Below are 18,361 nucleotides of genomic sequence, written 5' to 3'. Positions count from 1 at the left end.
AATAATATAAATCACCGATCTTGTCTAAGTCAGTCTCCAAATGAAATATTATTAATATTATATTAAATTAAATTTAATTTATAGAGGTAAAGTGGACATCGTGTCTTGGATTTCATGGCCTGTAGGAATAATTTATGAGCACATTTGGCTATGGGATCTTTTTTGCCCCAATTATGCCTTTGTGAAACTTTGTGCATTGATACAAGCTCGAATTAAAAAAGACCCAAAGAGTTCCCTCAAAATTATATGGAATTGGATGCATAGAAAATAAGAAAAAAGTGAATAATAATAGGCGGCATGGTGGACGACTGGTTAGAGTGTCAGCCTCACAGTCGTGAGGACCGGGGTTCAATCCCCGGCCCCGCCTGTGTGGAGTTTGCATGTTCTCCCCGTGCCTGCGTGGGTTTTCTCCGGGCACTCCGGTTTCCTCACACATCCCAAAAAATTGGAGACTCTAAATTGCCCGTAGGTGTGAATGTGAGTGCGAATGGTTGTTTGTTTGTATGTGCCCTGCAATTGGCTGGCAACCAGTTCAGGGTGTACCCCGCCCCCTGCCCGCTGATAGCTGGGATAGGCTCCAGCACGCCCGCGACCCTAGTGAGGAGAAGCGGCTCAGAAAATGGATGGATGAATAATAATAATAATAATAGGTTAAATATTACACATAACTGGGGTGTGGGCTCGGCCATATGTTTTCAGTATTAAACCTGTCAAAGAAAACTAAAGCTTCAAAATAATTTGTTGTAATTAGAAGAGAACATCATGTCTGTCAGTGCTACAGTACGCTGCCCTACCTACTGGCACTTTAGCTGTTTCGGGTTTATAATATTAATAGACCAGTCTGGACACCTCGTGTTTTGCTAGCACTTGTTGTTGTGTGTTTGTTGCACACCAAAATAATCCGATGTTTGTTTACAGACTTCGAATCTTTATCTCTATCTGCGACACTTTTTTAGCTTCTGAGCATTTAACAAATACAGTATGTTGTGGTGCAACAAGTTTCAACAGTTGGTTAAAATAAAGTAAAAAAATATTTAAGGGAATTGCACTTGAAAACCTAGAAACGAAATGTTCGTAAACTTAAAAGGGATTAAAATGAATCATTTTCAAATAAAGACCTGGCCCTTCTGAGGATTGGATTGCACATTGCCAACAGGATATCACGTCCGAACAGTACACTAACCTTCAGCCGATCAAACCAATGCTTCCAGGCCTAACCAAATAAACCAGCTCTTCCATTTTTTTTTGAGGAGGAGGCAGAATTTTATGCCACATTTTGCTGTATTGCCTTTTCTTTTTCAGTGTGTGTGTGTGTGTGTGTTAGCAAATGGATGTGGGGGTTGACATGGTTCTCAGAGGAAGTCTGTGGTTGGACCGTTTCTGCATATTTTCCCCTCATACAGACACACAACACACACACATTTTCCTCGTCAGGCAAAGCGAAGCTTTCTTTTTAAAGTACCATTCTGCCCCAATGATATGGAAGCCATCTCTCCCTTTCTGCCACTAATTTTTCTCCTCTCTCCTTGTCTTATGCACACACGCGCACATATGAACTGGAATAAACCTAAAACCCACAACTTCTCGGGGTGCGGTCCCCCTACATCCTTGGTGCTGTGTGAGTCGCTGTGGTAAAAGAGGTCCCTGTATGAGCGCCTCCAAAAATAACCCGAGTAAAGTACTGAGCGTGGAGCTGCCCAATCGCTCAAAGAAAATAACAGCATGTATGTAGTGGAAGATGTGTTTGAGTTGTTGATTAATTCTTCAAATCATGTTTAATTTGACGACAACAACAAAAATACCACAGAAAGCAGATTGAAGTAGTAGAAACGACAATGGCATTAAAAGATCAAATACAATATTGACAGGTGGACAGACAGATTTTTTTTTTTTAGAGATAATCTTGTGTTTATTTCGCTCTGAGAGTTCCCTGCATAATTGTGTATACACACGATAGAGGACACTTCTCCACTCTGCTCCATTGTACGACAATGTATATCTACTGATGCGGTACCGTTTTGGGTTTTGTGATTTTCATCGTTTTTGTCCATTACACATATTCATTTGTTGTCCATCCTCATTTGATTAAAGTTTGTATTAACAGCTGCTGTAAAAGCCTTACCATGTGAGTCCAATGACTCACACGAAGGTTTTTGTACTACTTGGACAAATTACAACAAGTTCAATTGAAAAAATTAAAATGAAATCTACAGCAGAATCTCTATAGTCGAGCAGCTCTAAAGTTGACAAAACTTGGGTGTCACTCGTGACATCGGCATGTCGTGTGAGACCTCACCATACTTCTGTATGTGTGATTTGCTTTGTTTTTGTGGCTTTTCTGCTACACCTATCCTAAAAGATTGATCCAGGGCTATTAAGATAAAAATGTGTGAAGCAAAGAAGAAACAAAATTACCTAACTTACTTAATAGGAAGCATTCAAAGCAGTAAAATGAATTTTTTTTTCTAGCTATGTCCCAATGCCTTTGTCCTTTTTGCGTTCCAATACTTTTTTCCCAGTGTCACCATGTGTTCCCTTACTTGTTATCAAACTAAGAGTGTTTTACTGTTTTTATTGTCACTATTTGGAGTGGTTAAATTATTTTTCTATTATATTTTTTATTTTTTTAACACTTGGATGGTATAGTGGTACATTCACCTAACTTCAGAGCTGGCAGTGTGGGGTCAGTGTCCACTCAGTTAAATCATGAATGTGCATGAGAATGATTATCTGTCGCTATACAGGTATGTGCCCCGAGCTTGACTTGTGACCAGTCCAGGGCGTTGTCCCCCACCCCTCTTTTGTCTGAAGTCAGCTGGGAAAGCTTCCAGCTCAGGTGCAAAAGCGGCAGAGAAAATTGATGGACAGATGAAGTTAAAATTTGACTTAAAAGGAAATGTAATAGCCTTTTTTTTTTTGCAATTTTAAAGTTGTATGACATAAATTCGTCAAAATACTCAAAATATCAAGAATTAGAGTACATGTTATAAATTGAACTTGATTGAAATTGACTTAACTTCACACTTGATGGGTGAGAGAACTATTTGTATACAAGCAATTAAAAAGTAATTTTTTCTTAATGTCCCCTTGAAATGACAGTTCTAATTCTATTTCCATAAATTCCTACTGGAAATAATGTTTCAAAATTCAATTGAATTCAAACTGCAAATTGTGTGCCTTGACTATGCTGACATTCGGGCATTCAGACATCCAGAAATCAAAAACGTTTAATAAATAAGTAAAATAACTCTTTGGCTTTAACAAATTAACAGGTGAACTTAGCTAAATGTGGAGGGGGATGATTTATACATTTACTGTATTGTATGCATAGAATAAGACTTCAAATGTTTTGATGTTGAAATCAATATTCCCAGTATTCCTTATAAAAACAACAAACTCATAGAAACCGTTATACTGTATGTAAAAGGATACGCATTATAACATTGACACAGAAAACATACTGTATCTATAATAATGTGTTTTCTTTCAGACTATCTTAATGTTGCACTAATAGTGACTGCCTCATTTAGTCGATCTGTTGCATTAGGAAACTGTTGACCTGATTTATTTAAAAAAAAATTTTTTTTGGTCTTTCTCAACAGTCAATCAGTTTCAGGCGATGCTAAATAATCCATATCATGTTCAGTATAACCTCCATGTCCATAATATACTGTTATGTCGATATTTTAGTCAAATGTATTGGAGATGTTTTCCTTCTTTGTTTTGTCAGGTCCATTTAAAGGCGCCGATGATCTTGAATGGAGTGTGTGTGATTTGGAGAGGTTGGATCGACCTACAGAGGCTGGATGGGATGGGATTCCTGGAATATGATGATGAGAGGGCACAGGTAGCGCAGAACATACTACCAGAAGAATGGTTAACTTAACTTACATGATGCAGCACATTATGCCTTACTACTGTATCTCACTTAAGGTTTTATAAAATAACAGGTTTGCAACTTGCTCTGTGTGTGTGCCTGCGACTGTGCGTGTGTTCAGCATGAGGACGCTTTGGCTCAGGCAGCATTTGAGGACGCTCGACGAAGAACCAGAGACTTTGAAGAGCGAGAGAGGTCACACAGAGAGGACCTAGAGGTGAGAGACTGAAAATTCTGAAACTGTTAGTGTAACTTCATTTGAAACAGCAGCACTATTTTCATTAATTTCTTTATAAAATCTGTTATTTAAGAAAAAAACATTCCTACACTACAGAGTTGTTCACACTTTTATTTTTAACTGCAATTGTTAACCAGCTATTAACAGCGTATAAACAATGTCAACAATGTCAGCTGCAGTTTAAGAAATATTTACAAATCTATCTTAAATCATTTTTACACTGTATGTACAGAACTTCAAATATAAAAAATATATATATTTAAAATAGGGCTGTGAAAGTTAAAGCGTTAAGTCATGATTAATCACTCAAAAATGTATCACATTAATCGTGTATTAACTCAGATTAATCACACAGTTTATTTTGACCACACACGCTCCTTTACCTTAACCGCGGATGGATATCTGAAATGTGGTGCAGGTTTCTATAAATTCAGTGATCAGGTCAATGCTTACGCCAGTGCAAAGATGAGTGAGGAGACGCCAACTGGTGTGCTCGGCAGAAAATTTTGCTTCAAAAGTCACCCCGATGAGACTTTTGGGAAAAAAACAATTCATCGAAGCACAACAAGTAAAAACTCCCATCTCAAAGAGAAATGTATTTGGCACCTGTGATTAATCACAAATAATCAAAATTAAAAAGTGTGATTTATCTGATTTAAAAAAACAGCCCTAATCTATATATCAATTAATTGGGTCCATTGTTTTACTGTTGCACCGCACTCCAGTGTTGGCTTTCGCCACATCTCCCTTTTAATCTAGCCATGCTGCTACAAGCAAATTCAAAGTGAAATTTGAAGTTTCTAGATCAGGTTTGCAAGGCTAGACCCTGAAAAACTGGAAATATCTGTTATTATTCAAGCTTAATTATGGAAAAATATTTGTAAAACAATTATCCATCCATTTTCTGAGCCGCTTCTCCTCACGAGGGCGTGCTCGAGGCTCTCCCAGCTATCATCGGGCAGGAGGTGGGGTACACCCTGAAATGGTTGTCAATTGCAGAAAACAATTATATATTGTAATGATATTCTGTTTAAAATGTTTTACCTTATTTGTTTAATTGCAATTATTATGAGAAGAAAAGTTCATTCTTTTAATAGCTTTTTCATGTGTACATGCTTTTGCTTTGCTTTGGGTTGTTTAGGGTGTGCTTGTGTGCTTTTAACTTTTTGGAGATTGATTAAGTATTAGTAACAGACTGAATTGAATCATGGGTTTAGTGCATGATCAGTTTGCTACAAAATTTACTATTACTTACTTATTATTTGCTACGGATTTACTATTACTAAAACACAGGCATCTGCCTGGTGGCCCAAGATTTCCATCTTGGGAAATCTTTTCCCAAGATTTTATTGTGTATAGAAGTACAACATATTTATTTGCTGAATGCGAACTTGTTTTACCATAATGGCTTTAGTGAAATCAATGGGAAGTTGATGTCCTACAACTGACTCCTGAATTGTTTTTTTTTTTGTTTTTTTGTTTTTTTAGGACCCTGTGGTTTCTAAAATTTGGGACTGATGACAGACAGACACGCCAGCAGAAAACAAAAGGGTTTGTGTCCTTGGTTTTTCACATTTCTCACACTGTTATGCACTAAACCATCCTGTGTTTTGTTGGAAATGTGTGTGCATGCCAGCGTGCCTGCATGTGTGTGTGGTCCGTCTCCATTACTTTCTGCTGTGTTTCTGTTTTTGAGGAGTGGATATTTGTGTGCTTGACAATATCTGTGTGCCTGTCAATGTGCATACATTTAAATTGATGTTGAGTTGTTTGTATGGCCCTTAATCAAAAAGAGTCTGAAAAGGGCTTCACAAGCCCACGGTTGAAAAAGATCGACAACATCCTTGATCTACCCCATTTATTTGACCCCCCAAGCTGGCAAGGAAAAACTCCAAACGCCATTTAGGGAGAGAAGAAGAAACCTTGAGAAGGGACCACAGATGGAAGGAATCCCCCTTCCAGGATGACCAGCCTGCAATGGATGTCGAGTAGGCAACATTTATCACATAGTCTGGTGCTGTACAATGTTAGCTGAAGCAGCATGAAAGTCCATTTAAAGAGATTATAGGAAGTGCCGCAGGTAGATAGATGCCTTCAGGAAAGTGTCTTTTCCTCAGGATCAGGCCCGGTTGATCCATGCAGAATCCTCCTCAGCAACCCCGCCGCCTCTTAATATGTTTGGGCTGTGCGAAAGAGTACCATACTCCGACGCTACGACAAAGTTCGACAACACGATACTGTATTCGCTTGTATTTGTTTAATGGCATGCTGGATACAAGACAATATCTGCTAAAAACAGATATCGATTCATCCATCCATCCATTTTCTTTAGCGCTTGTCCTCATTAGGGTTGCCTGGAGCCTGCAGATGACTTTGGGCAACCGACAACTTGTACTGGTCGCCAGTCACTTGCAAGGCACATATAGACAAACAACCATTCACACACACATTCACAACAACAGACTATTAGAGGCAATCAGTTAACCTAACATGCATGTTTTTGGAATGTGTGAGTACACACAGAAAACCTTTTCAAGCACAGGGAGAACTTGCAAATTTCACACAGGTTGCGCCTCAGGCAGGATTCGAATGCAGGACCACTCAACTATGCCCTTAGAAGAGATATAGCTGATAAAAAAACATGTACTGCAGTTCTTCAACACCCAACCAAAGTGGCTGCTTATGTGATATACAGTATAGATATAGAAACTAGAGAGGAGAGAAAGGCAGGCACTCAGCAGATAGAGTTCAGATGAGGAGTACAAAGACAGAAAGTCAGGCACTTTTTGAAGGTCACTTTTTATCAAACTGGTCTCAAATTTCTGCCCTGAGGCACAGAGAAGAAGATAACTTGTCTGTCACTGAATCAATAGAATTGCTGGTGCTTACTCCTTAAAGACCCACAATAGGACATAGAAAGGTCTTTTGTTAGGCAGAGAAATTGTTGTGACGTGCATTTCGACTCTAAAATTAGCGGTTGTGTCCCATGTTAGGCATTACGTTCCCATAATTTGCATCAGGTTCAAAGTAAATGTGGTTATCTTTTTGAACCAGCATAATTATGAGATTTTGTTTGTTTGTTTTTGTGTTATCTCATGGAAGTAATATTTTTGTATGTTCGTTTGAGTGAAAACTACTAAACATTTTCTCGGAGCACTTGTGTTAAAAGCTGTTTTAAAGCCATCCATCCATCCATCAATTTTCTGAGCCGCTTCTCCTCACTAAGGTCGCGGGCGTACTGGAGCCTATCCCAGCTATCATCGGGCAGGAGGCCACCCTGAACTGGTTGCCAGCCAATCGCAGGGCACATATAAACAAACAACCATTCACACTCACATTCACACCTATGGGCAATTTAGAGTCTTCAATTAACCTACCATGCATGTTTTTTGAGATGTGGGAGGAAACCGGAGGGCCCGGAGAAAACCCACGCAGGCACGGGGAGAACATGCAAACTCCACACAGGCGGGACCGGGGATTGAAGCTCGGTCCTCGGAACTGTGAGGCAAACGCTCTAACCAGTCGTCCACCGTGCGGCCTCAATGCAAAATCACGCATGTAAACTTTCTTAACTTTTAAATATGGAAGCTGGAGCCTATCAGGATAAAGCATAGATTACTTTATTGATTAACTAATTGATGTTTTATCCTGATAGGCTCCAGCTTCCCGTGACCCTGAACAGGATAAGTGGTATAGAAAATGTATGGATGTTACTGTATATCCTGGTGTCTTAATTTTGGAAGAATCTCACTGACATATATGGTACCCTAAATTTCTACATTACAATGTAAAGTACACTATTAATACGTATTTCATTAAATATACAGTTGAGGGATTTTTTTTTTATTATTATTGCTGAATCATCAACTTTCTTCAAATGGAACTTGTAGACAACAATTCACTAAAACACACCTTCATTCATTCATCCAAAAGCAAGGATTTTCCTCTTCGAAAGATACCTGTTAAAAATGATGGATGGATGTAATAGATTGGTAAATACACGCACACACACAAACACAATGTCACCCAGCAGAAAGAGAATTTGGTGGTAAATGATAATCTGGGCCAGAAAGCATTAATATATCATTAGTATTGATCGAAATCAGCCCCCTAGCATCGTCTCACATTCATGTTGTTCAAGTGGATGCATGCACAAAGTTGCAGACACAGCAAAGCTGCTGCACAACTACACTCACACACACAGAAAACACAAACACACTCACTTCTCTTGTATTGAGCTGTGGTTAAGCAGCTAACACTGGCCCAGCAGGCTTCAATTTGTGTGTGGATCAATAGAGAAAGCGCTCCTGCCCTTATGATTAGAGTGCTCCCTCCTGCAAATCAAAACACAACACCAGTGAAACAGCATAAACAGCAAAAACGGTGACTATTTTGATCACAAACAGTTAACTCTTTTCTCAGATAGCACATATCTGTTGTTTTGGCTCTAATACGAATGGGATAGTTGGTCCAGTCTTTAATGCTTCATCCACACATGGCAAATGCAGAGGGGTGTGATTCAGATTCAGGCAATTAAAGCTTGAATTCAGTGTTGGGAAGATTACTTTGGAAATGTAGATGGTTGCAGTTACATGTTACCCTGTTTAAAATTTAATAGTAGTGTAGCTATTTCAATTACTTTCTCAAAGTAATATAACTATTTACATTTCATTACATTTTGATCACTTTTCTTAATTTAGAATTAAGGCATCAACCTGGATGTTTCCTTTAAAAAAAAAAAAAGTGGATTCAAACCATAGATCATTATTTTGAAATTGATCACATATTAATTTTTTTACACAAATACACTGATAACAAAACATAATGAACTGTAAATACATCATAAAAATGTGTTTGTTGCATTTTACATATACTGTATATAAACTCTGCCCGATGACAGCTGGGATAGGCTCCAGCACGCCCGCGACCCTAGTGAGGATAAGCGGTACAGAAAATGGATGGATGAAACTGTTATTCAAGTTAAGTTTATTTGTATAGCTCTTAATCAGAATAACCTCAAAGGGCTTCACAGGCATACATGTTTGACAATGATTGACGACATCCCCTGATCTAAATCCCCCAATTGGGCCAGCAAAAACTCAAAACCCCATTTGGGGAGAAATAAGAAACCTTGAAAAGGGACCACAGATGGCGGGATCGCCCTTTCAAAAGTAAATGTTCTTTTATGTTAAAAAATGTATCTACCTTTTCGAAATCTCAGACAAACTAGTAGATCGAGGTCTTATGTGGAAATACTGTATTTGAGACTACAGCAGAAAGGCACATAACCAGAGAGACTCAATCACAAGGCTCAGCTTCAGAAGGAGGAAGTGACATGGGGAAAAAAATCTGAGCTTTTGCAGTTATTTTTTAAATGTAACTAAAATTTTAATCATGGAAATTTACAAATGCAACTGTAATTTAATTCCACATTTTCTCCCAGCAATGTAATTGATAACAATTACATACATTTTGTAATTAAATTATGTAATCTCATTAAAGGTAATTATTTACTCCCTAACATTGCTTGTATTACATGAATTAAAATAATCAACCGAGTGGTTGGTTTAAGATAAGACAGACAGACTGAAATGGACTGTGACTGTGCCCCTATTTCTGCGGATAAAGACTAATGGTGGAGTCAGTCAGGCTGGTAGTGGGTAAAATTATATCATGACATGCTGTACTTGTTTCAGCATGTGACTTTGTGATAATTTGCTATTACGTTGAGCCACAAAAGGCATTCCAGTTGAACTCGTGACCCCATTTACTATCTCTGTCTGTATTTGCACTGTGACCTGCTTCACAGATTGTGCCCAGATTCTCACCTTGCTCCAGTTCTCTCAGCTATCACAAATGTAAACACATAACCACAAGTATTTTTAAAGCATGGGCAGGCTGTGCGCCACGCTCGTTGTCATCAAATACTTTGAAAGTTATGCCAATCCCTTCTGATGACCTAATGACTCCATGCGCGCATGTGTGTGTGTGCCTGTGTGTGTGTGTGTGTGTGTGTGTGTGTGTGTTTATCAGTGCCAAACATTCTGTTCAGTCTGTCAGAGATCCTAACTTGTCAAAGGCACAGAACTGCCAATAAAAAGCTCTTTTATGACCTCTAGTGGTGCTTTGTGGAACTGCTTCTTTTCCCACCAATTGTACAAGAAAGCATGATGATATGCGTATATATTTTAATGTATAAATATCGTTACGAGTCGGGTTTAAGGGTTAAAGCACACATCACAATCACATGCATTTGAATAGTACATAAAATCGTTTCACGTTTTATTAAGGGCATATCCATCCATCCATTTTCTGAGCCGTTTCTCACTAGGGTCCCGGGCGTACTGGAGCCTATCCCAGCTATCATCGGGCAGGAGGCGGGGTACACCCTGAACTGGTTTCCAGCCAATCGCAGGGCACATACAAACAAACAACCATTCACACTCACATTCACACCTACGGGCAATTTAGAGTTTTCAATTAACGTGCATGTTTTTGGGCTGTGGGAGGAAACCGGAGTGCCCGGAGAAAACCCACGCAGGCACGGGGAGAACATGCAAACTCCACGCAGGCGGGGCCGGGGATTGAACCCCGCTCCTCAGAACTGTGAGGCTGACGTTCTAACCAGTCGTCCACCGTGCCTAAGGGTATATCATTTTGCTTAAAACTAATTGTTTCTATCATGAGGTTTTACGTTTCAGAATCAGAATCAGCTTTATTGGCCATGTTACAAGACACACAAGGAATTTGTCCCCGGTAGTTGGAGCCACTCTAGTACGACAACAAACAGCCACTATGACAAAATATACATTTAGGACATAAAAAACATGAGTACTGCGATTGGCTGGCAACCATTCAGGGTGTAACCCGCCTCTCGCCCAGAGTTAGCTGAGATAGACGACCCTTGCGAGAATAAGCGTTACAGAAAATGAATGAATGGAAAACACGAGTTTTGAGAGTAATTGAGCAATGAAAGTCGACCACTAGTTTTGTGATGCTGATATAATGGCAATTGTGCAAATGATGCAGAGTGCTCATGCAATTTAGAGCAATATAAAGTGAAAGTAATAGTGCAATGATCTGGTACAGTGACAATTGTGCAAATGGTGCAGAGAGTTCTCAAACATAAGTGGGCAGTAGTAATCAACAACAGCATGCAAATAGTGCAGGCGTGTGATAAAAGAGTGAGTGTACGAAAAATGTTAAGTGTCCCAACAGAGATGTGCAAAATTGCAATGAAATGTTGCAATGAAATTGTATGTCAACTGTTTAAGAAGTTAATGGTAAGCGGGAAGAAGCTGGTGGAATGTCTGCTGGTTTTAGTTTGCATTGTTCGATAGCGCCTACCTGAGGGAAGGAGCTGGAATAGGTGGTGACCAGGATGTGGCGGGTCCAAGAGGATTTTGCATGCCCTTGTTTTAGTCCTGGGAGCGTACAAGTCCTCGAGAGTGGGTAGGAGGGTACCGATTTTTTCCCGAAGCCTTGACTGTCTGTTGCAGTCTGATTTTGTCCTTCTTTGTGCCAGCACCAATCCCGATTGTGAAGGATGTACACCGAACCGATTCAATGACTGCAGCCTCAACAGCTCCTCTGGGAGGCCGTGCTTCCTCAGAAGCTGCAGGAAGTACATCCTCTGCTGGGCCTTTTTGAGGAGGGAGTTGATCTTGGTCTCCCACTTCAGGTCCTGAGAGACTGTAATTACCAGGATTTTGAAGGTCTCGAAGGTTGACACAGGGCAGTTGGACAGCGTGAGGGGCAGCAGTGGCGAAGGATGTTTCCTGAAGTCCATGATCATCTCTACCATCTTGAGCGTGTTTAGCTCCAGGTTGTGTCGGCCGCACCAAAGCTCAAGCTGCTCCACTTCCTGTCAGTATGCGAACTTGTCAACATCTTTGATGAGACTGATGACTGTTGTGTCGTCTGCAAACTTCGGGAATTTGACAGTCGGGTGTGTTGAGGTGCAGTAGTTAGAGGAGAGAGAGATGAGTAGTGGAGATAGGACTCATCTTTGGGGGGCACCGGTGCTGATGGTGCGTGTGGATGAGGTGGTGTCACTCAACCCCACCTGCTGTGTGTTGCCAGTCAGGAAGCTGTAAATCCACTGCCAGAAAGCAGGCAAGACGTTGAGTTGGAGACGCTTGGAAGAGAGGAGTTCTGGGATGATGGTGTTGAACACAGAGCTGAAGTCCACAAATAGGATCCTCGCATCGGTCCCTGCATCGTTGAGGTCTTCCAGGATGAAGAGCAGTCCCACGTTGACTACGTCATCCACCACAGTGGGTCTAGCAGGTGTCCTGTGACTTGAGGTGATCCAGTACAAAGCTTTCAAAGGACTTCATGACCAGAGATGTCAGGGCAACAGATCTGTAGTCATTCACTCCTGAAATTGCAGTTTTCTTGGGGACTGGGATGATGGTGGTGCGTTTGAGGCAGGATGGGACTTCACACTCTTCCAAAGATCTATTGAAGATCTTTGTGAAAACTGGAGCGAGCTGGTCCGCATAGACTTTCAAGCAGGAGGGGGGCACACTGTCTGGACCTGCCGCGTTGTTGGTCTTTTGTTGTTTAATGACACGTTTCACGTCCTGTTTGTGAATAGTCAATGCCGAACGGGAAGTTAGAGGTGTGATGGTGGTCGTCGGCGGTGCAGCTTGGTGGATGTGGGATGTGAAAATCTTCTCAAATCTGTAGTAGAACATATTTAACTCATCAGCCAGTCCTTTATTGTTCTATGCTTGAGGGGGTGATTGCTTGTAGTTGATCCAGTGATTGTAATCCTCACCAAATTGACGCAGAGTTGTTAGCAGCAAACTGGTTTTCCATCTTTTCTGCATAATTTATTGATGTGATATTGATTTCTTTTGTCAGCTGCTTTCTGGCCTGATTGCACAGGGCTCTGGCCCCACTCCGATGGGCGTCCTCTTCAGCCTTGTGAAGTTGGTGAAGTTTGGCAGTGAACCACAGTGGTTATTCAATGTGCGAAATGTCTTTTTTGGTACACACACGGCTTCACGGAAGCTGATGTAGGATGTAATCATGTCTATATGTTTTCACCACAGGCTTCACACATTTAAGTTAGTGTCTGTATGTTGGTATTAAGTGAAATAAACACTGATTAGATGAGCCCAAAGTTGCATGGGGAATAGCAATATCCTTGAGTGTGGTATAGCAGTGGTCTAGAATGTTGTTATCCCTGGTGGGGAAGTCAATGTGCTGCTTGTCTTTAGGGAGTTCGTGGTTGAGTTTTGCTTTGTTAAAGTCCCCAAGAATAATTTGGCGTGAATTTGGGTGCGTTTTTTTTCAAGTTGGCTTACTTGGTCAGCCAGTGTTTGCAGAGCGGTGTTTGTGTTAGCCTGGGATTCTAAACACTGTCGAGTATGAATGAAGCAAGTGAGTAGAATGACTTACAATTCAAAAGCAGTGACTCCAAGTCTGACCTGAAGTGTGTCCTGAGCTCCTTGACATCAGAATCGCCATTTTTCGCAGATCTAGAAGCATATCGCGCTACCTTTTGTTTTCCCCAATAGCTCCGTGTCGCGGTCCTCTCTGTGTAGTTGGAAGCCGGGCAGCAGTATGGCACGTCGGGGATGCGTTCACAAAGCCAAGTCTCCATGAAGCAGAGGGTGGCAGGAACGTGCAGTCTTTACTGGTCTTTGTGGGGAGATGAAGCTCATCCATTTTGTTGGGTAGAGAGCATAGATTTGCGAGGTGAATTGACGGAAGTGGCGTTCGAAATCCTCGTCGTCTCAGCCTGACCTACACTCCGGCACACGGGGGTCTTCGTCTTTTCCTCCATCCGCCATGGAGCGCAGTCGCTCCGCTGGCGAATATCCAAAGAAAAAAACTTTGTCAATTTGTGAAAGTTGGCAGAAAAAGGTCTGGAGGGTACTTCCTTAGCAAGTCTTCCCTTGTGTAAGTACGTACGTCACGTAATGTCTCCAAAGAGGAACAAAAAAAGAAAAAAACTGGGACAATACTCGAGAGTGCGTTACCGAGGCGTCCACCTATGTAGGCTCCATCTTGGTTTCAAAGATGAGTTGTACGGTATTTATCATTATATTGATTTAATGCCTCTGTTAAAACACACGCATTTCATCATGCTGTCTTGTACAAGTGGTGGAAAAAGAAACAGTTCCACAAATCATCACTAGAGGTCACAAAAGAGCTTTTTAAACTACTACTTTCCACTAAAATGCCATTTGTACATGTATAATAGAACTAGAATAGAATTAGAGCTTCAAATCAAATATATTTATTTATAAGAAACCAGACATACTGTATACCGCCACTTTCCTTGATAAATGCAAAAGGAAATATTGACTCTGTGATATTTAAAAACTTGTACTTAATGTATCTCCTCTCTCTACCTCCATTCTTACTATCCTTCACATGCTTTCTGTCCTAATCTGTCAAATCATCATCCACCCATCAAACTCACCTTCTTTGTTTACCTTTTCCCATTTTCCTCTCCTCTGTCATCCTTCCATCCCTCTCTCCCCAGTCCAGATGACAGCAGGACCCCAGCCCTGGCTTAAAGATGGCCAGCGCTGATGCGGAACACAAGATGTGCTGAGGAAGATGACAAGTAGAGGAAAACGGAAGAGGAGGAGACTCGGCCTGTTATTCTTTCACTAAATACATTTATCAAAAGAGAAATGTTGATTTGTTTAAAATTTTATTTACATTTTTTTTAATTCCAATATATTTTTTAAATGACTTAAGTATTTAGGCATTTGAATATAGGTAATTGATTGAATTGACAGTGAACCATGTAGATAAAAGGATTAATAAAAAGATCTACTGTGTTTGATCACGTTTAAATGTGACAAATGTGAGTAGATAAGACAAATCATACAAAATATCACCTGTAGTTTCAATAAGCTTTTTACAAATACTGAAAATATAATTGATTGAGAATAAATGTGGGAGAAGATTACAGAAGCAAACAGAAGGGGATCAAACAGAAAGTAAAATCATCAGGGATGATTCCTTAGTTTGGTACGTCAACAAGAAAAGAAATAAAAGCTCAAAATCCAGAGACCTGCTGTTTTCTGAGACCAAAGTTCACCTTGCTGGAATGAAAGGGAGGTTGCGGGGAGTGATACCAAAATAAAAAATCTGTTTTCTTATTAGTAGTTGTAACTGCTTCTCAAATGACCACATCAATGAGATAACAGTCCAAAAATTTATATTAGGTCAGGGGTAAGGTAACAACAACCATTAGGGGGTGGGGGCATTTAGAACATGTCATCCAGGAGTGTTTTGCACTAAGTGATACAATCAGTCAAGTTCACATTGTTTTTGTTTGCATGGGACTAAACAGAGGGCTACCTATTTTGTTGGCTGTTCTATGGGCAGCCTACTTATCATTAGAGCACTCTCTTTACATATTTCGGATGAGGAATAACTGGGTGAGTCAAAGTCACTTCAGACAGGTAATGGACATAACAAAATGAAGCATACATCAATTAATATTTTAGAGTTTTTTTTTTTTTAGTCGCTTCTTTTTTTTTTTAGCTTTCAATATATCCATTGGTCAGTCCCCCAGTTATTCCTCATTAAGTATTGGAAAAGTGTGAATGCCATAAAAGGAAGCAATTTCCTGTTACGGCACGAACATAATTAAATGTGTTTTATTATTGTGTGTGTGTGTGTGTGTGTGTGTGAAAGTCATGATGTTTACTTTTTATAATCTCACTCCTTTTCATATATATTCATTTGTCTTCATCAACAATTGTGTTTTGTGTCATTTATATCGGAATTTACAAAATATCAAAGTTTATTCCTTCGATTTGCGGCTTTATTTTTGGTTTGTTTCATGTGTTTTATTGTGTGCTTTAAATGTGGCTTATCCAAAGTTCTGTTATTAGGTCACATAATTGTTTTTAAAATTTAAAACGAGTTATTTTTATGTATTTCTGTTTAACAAAATATATGTTTTATTTTTTATTTTGTCCAGTCCTCCCCCTACAATCTAGAGAACAATCCATGGGTCTGATTCACAATTATGTTTTGACTGGAAATGTTTTATCTGTTTGTATAGAAATTAAAATTCAATGAAAAATTTACCTTGACAGAGATCTGCATTCTGATGAGTGCTCTCTTACAGTAGCTCTGTGTCCACTGAGGGTAAAATAATCAAATTTTTTTAGCATTTCCTTTGGCGTCAGGATCTCCACTTCCTAGTGATTTAAATCTCTGAGATTATATTGTACAACCATTAAGAAAACACGATAAGCATTTTTAGCAGCATAGCGGCCTAGTCGTTAGCACATCTTCTTTACAGTTTTGAGGTTCACATTGTTCAAATCTCGTCTCTGGCCTTCCTTTGTATTTTCCACTGTGCTTGGTTGTGTTTTCTCTCCAAATACTCTGAACTGAAGATCCTAAATTGTCTATCGGCGTGACTGTGACTGTGAATGGTTAAAAAGGTGCCAGGACATTGTTCAACTCAAAGTTGCATGCCGCTGTTGTTGAGGTGGCCGATTGGAGCTGTGACCATAAAATGGTTGGTGTCTGTTGTGGCAGTAATGCCTGAACCTGTTGGTGGACACCAGTTGTGAGGGATGCCGTCAAGATGAAAAAGTACTCCTATTGGACCTTTTTGGCCTGTGGGACGCTGGAGACAGCAGGTAAGTACCGTCAGGCCAGTTGGAATGTGCTTCAGTGGTTTGCTATGGCAAAAACTTGGGTGTGAGAGAAGTTCAGTTAGGCCACGCCTCAGGCGGTGAGAGCAGTGCACCATCAACACTGTCTAGTGGATGGATGGGGCCCTGCAGACCCTGAGTTGCAACGTTTTTGGTCGTTTGAGAGAATACTTTGAAGACCTCATTTCCACTGATACACCTTCCAATGAGGAAGCAGAGTTTGGCGATGCCAAGGTGCGCTATCCTGCCCTGCGTGGGGCTATAGATGTTTTCAAGCTTCCTGGGTTGACATGCCTCTGTAACATCCTGTGGACATCAGAAACAGTGCCTCTGGATTGTCAGACAAGGGGTGGTGGTCCCCTTTTATAAGAAAGTGTGTGTTCCAACTGCAGGGGAATCACACTCTTCAGCCTCCCTGGTAAGATCTATTCGTGGGGTTCTACAGAGGAGAGTCCATCTGGAACACAAGCTAGGTGTTATCAGAACCCTCGAGGACATAGCAGAGAACATCCCCACCACTGACAACAGAAGACAAAAGGAGCAGAATCGCATAAAGGAAGACTCTTACTAACTGTGGGTATCCAAACAGTGCCTTTTTCAAATCCACCAAGAATAGAAGAGCCACCATTCCCGAGCCTGAAGACAGAAATAGGAGGCAAAATGTGGTGGTCCCATATGTGGCTGGTTTGTCAGAGAATCTCAGAAGGATTTTCTCCAAACATAACATTCAGAGCCAATGCATTTCAAACCCATTAACACCCTCAGACAAAAACTGGTTCACCCCAAGGACAAAATACTGAGACGCAAACTCACCAATGTTGTTTACACATGGCAGTGCAGTGAGGAGTTCAAAGACCACTACATTGGAGAGGCTAAGCAGCCGATGCACAAGCCCCTGGCGCAACATCAGCTGATGCCTTGTTCAGGTCCAGAATCAGTGGTTCATTTGCATCACAACAAAAAGGGACTTTCCTTCAAGGACAACAACGTCCAAATTCTGGACAGGGAAGACTGATGGTTTGAAAGAGGTGTAAAATAAGACATCTATGTCAAACTAGAAAAGCTGTCACTAAACAGAGGAGGAAGTTTGAGGCGTCAACTATCGTCTGCCTATATCAATGTCCTGACATCTCTCACCCCAAAGGTCGCCTATTTTGTTGGAAAGAGTGGCCCTAATGAGCTGATTTGCCGCAAGACGAGTGAACGACTGATTGAAATACAGAATGGTCATTTCACAAACCACGCCAGGCAACAGCAACAAAACCCCCTGGTGCATAAACAGGAAGACACCACACCGATAATTTAGAACTGAAGAAGCCTTTTGGATTAAAGCTGAAACGTTTTCAACAAACAAAGTGCACTCCATTTGCCTTGATTGAACGTTTGTGGCTTACCATGACCTGGATGACCAGGAAGCTATACAGACATTTTGCTGGAAGTAAGTCTGATTTGTTTCCGCTGAGAGTTGGACTCCAACACGGCTGCCCTTTGTCACCATCTCACTGATTCTGTTCATAACATTGCTGGACAGTATTTCTCTGTGCAGCCGGGGCGTTGCAGGACAGGTTTGGTGGCCTCAGTATTGCGTCTCTGCTTTTT

General features: G+C 40.6%; 1 protein-coding gene across 2 annotated transcripts in view; it reads left to right on the top strand.

Moving 5' to 3' along the window:
* The window catches only part of cbfb (core-binding factor subunit beta), a 36,422-nt gene extending 20,239 nt beyond the window's left edge, over positions 1 to 16,183 (top strand). The window contains exons 4-7 of one of the 2 annotated variants that reach the window (XM_061677459.1): positions 3,731 to 3,847; positions 3,999 to 4,094; positions 5,604 to 5,666; positions 14,622 to 16,183. In XM_061677459.1, coding sequence (XP_061533443.1) covers positions 3,731 to 3,847; positions 3,999 to 4,094; positions 5,604 to 5,633 — 243 coding nt within the window. In that variant the 3' untranslated portion in view covers positions 5,634 to 5,666; positions 14,622 to 16,183. Of the gene's footprint in view, positions 1 to 3,730; positions 3,848 to 3,998; positions 4,095 to 5,603; positions 5,667 to 14,616 lie in introns of both variants that reach the window. The other variant, XM_061677460.1, reaches the window with a different exon arrangement.
* Positions 16,184 to 18,361: the final 2,178 nt, after the last annotated feature.

Source organism: Phycodurus eques, chromosome 5, assembly GCF_024500275.1.
Source record: "Phycodurus eques isolate BA_2022a chromosome 5, UOR_Pequ_1.1, whole genome shotgun sequence".
In the NCBI taxonomy this organism is placed as follows: domain Eukaryota; kingdom Metazoa; phylum Chordata; class Actinopteri; order Syngnathiformes; family Syngnathidae; genus Phycodurus; species Phycodurus eques.
The sequence above is the reverse complement of the archived record's forward strand: the minus strand, read 5'-3'. Positions and strand labels throughout refer to the sequence as shown.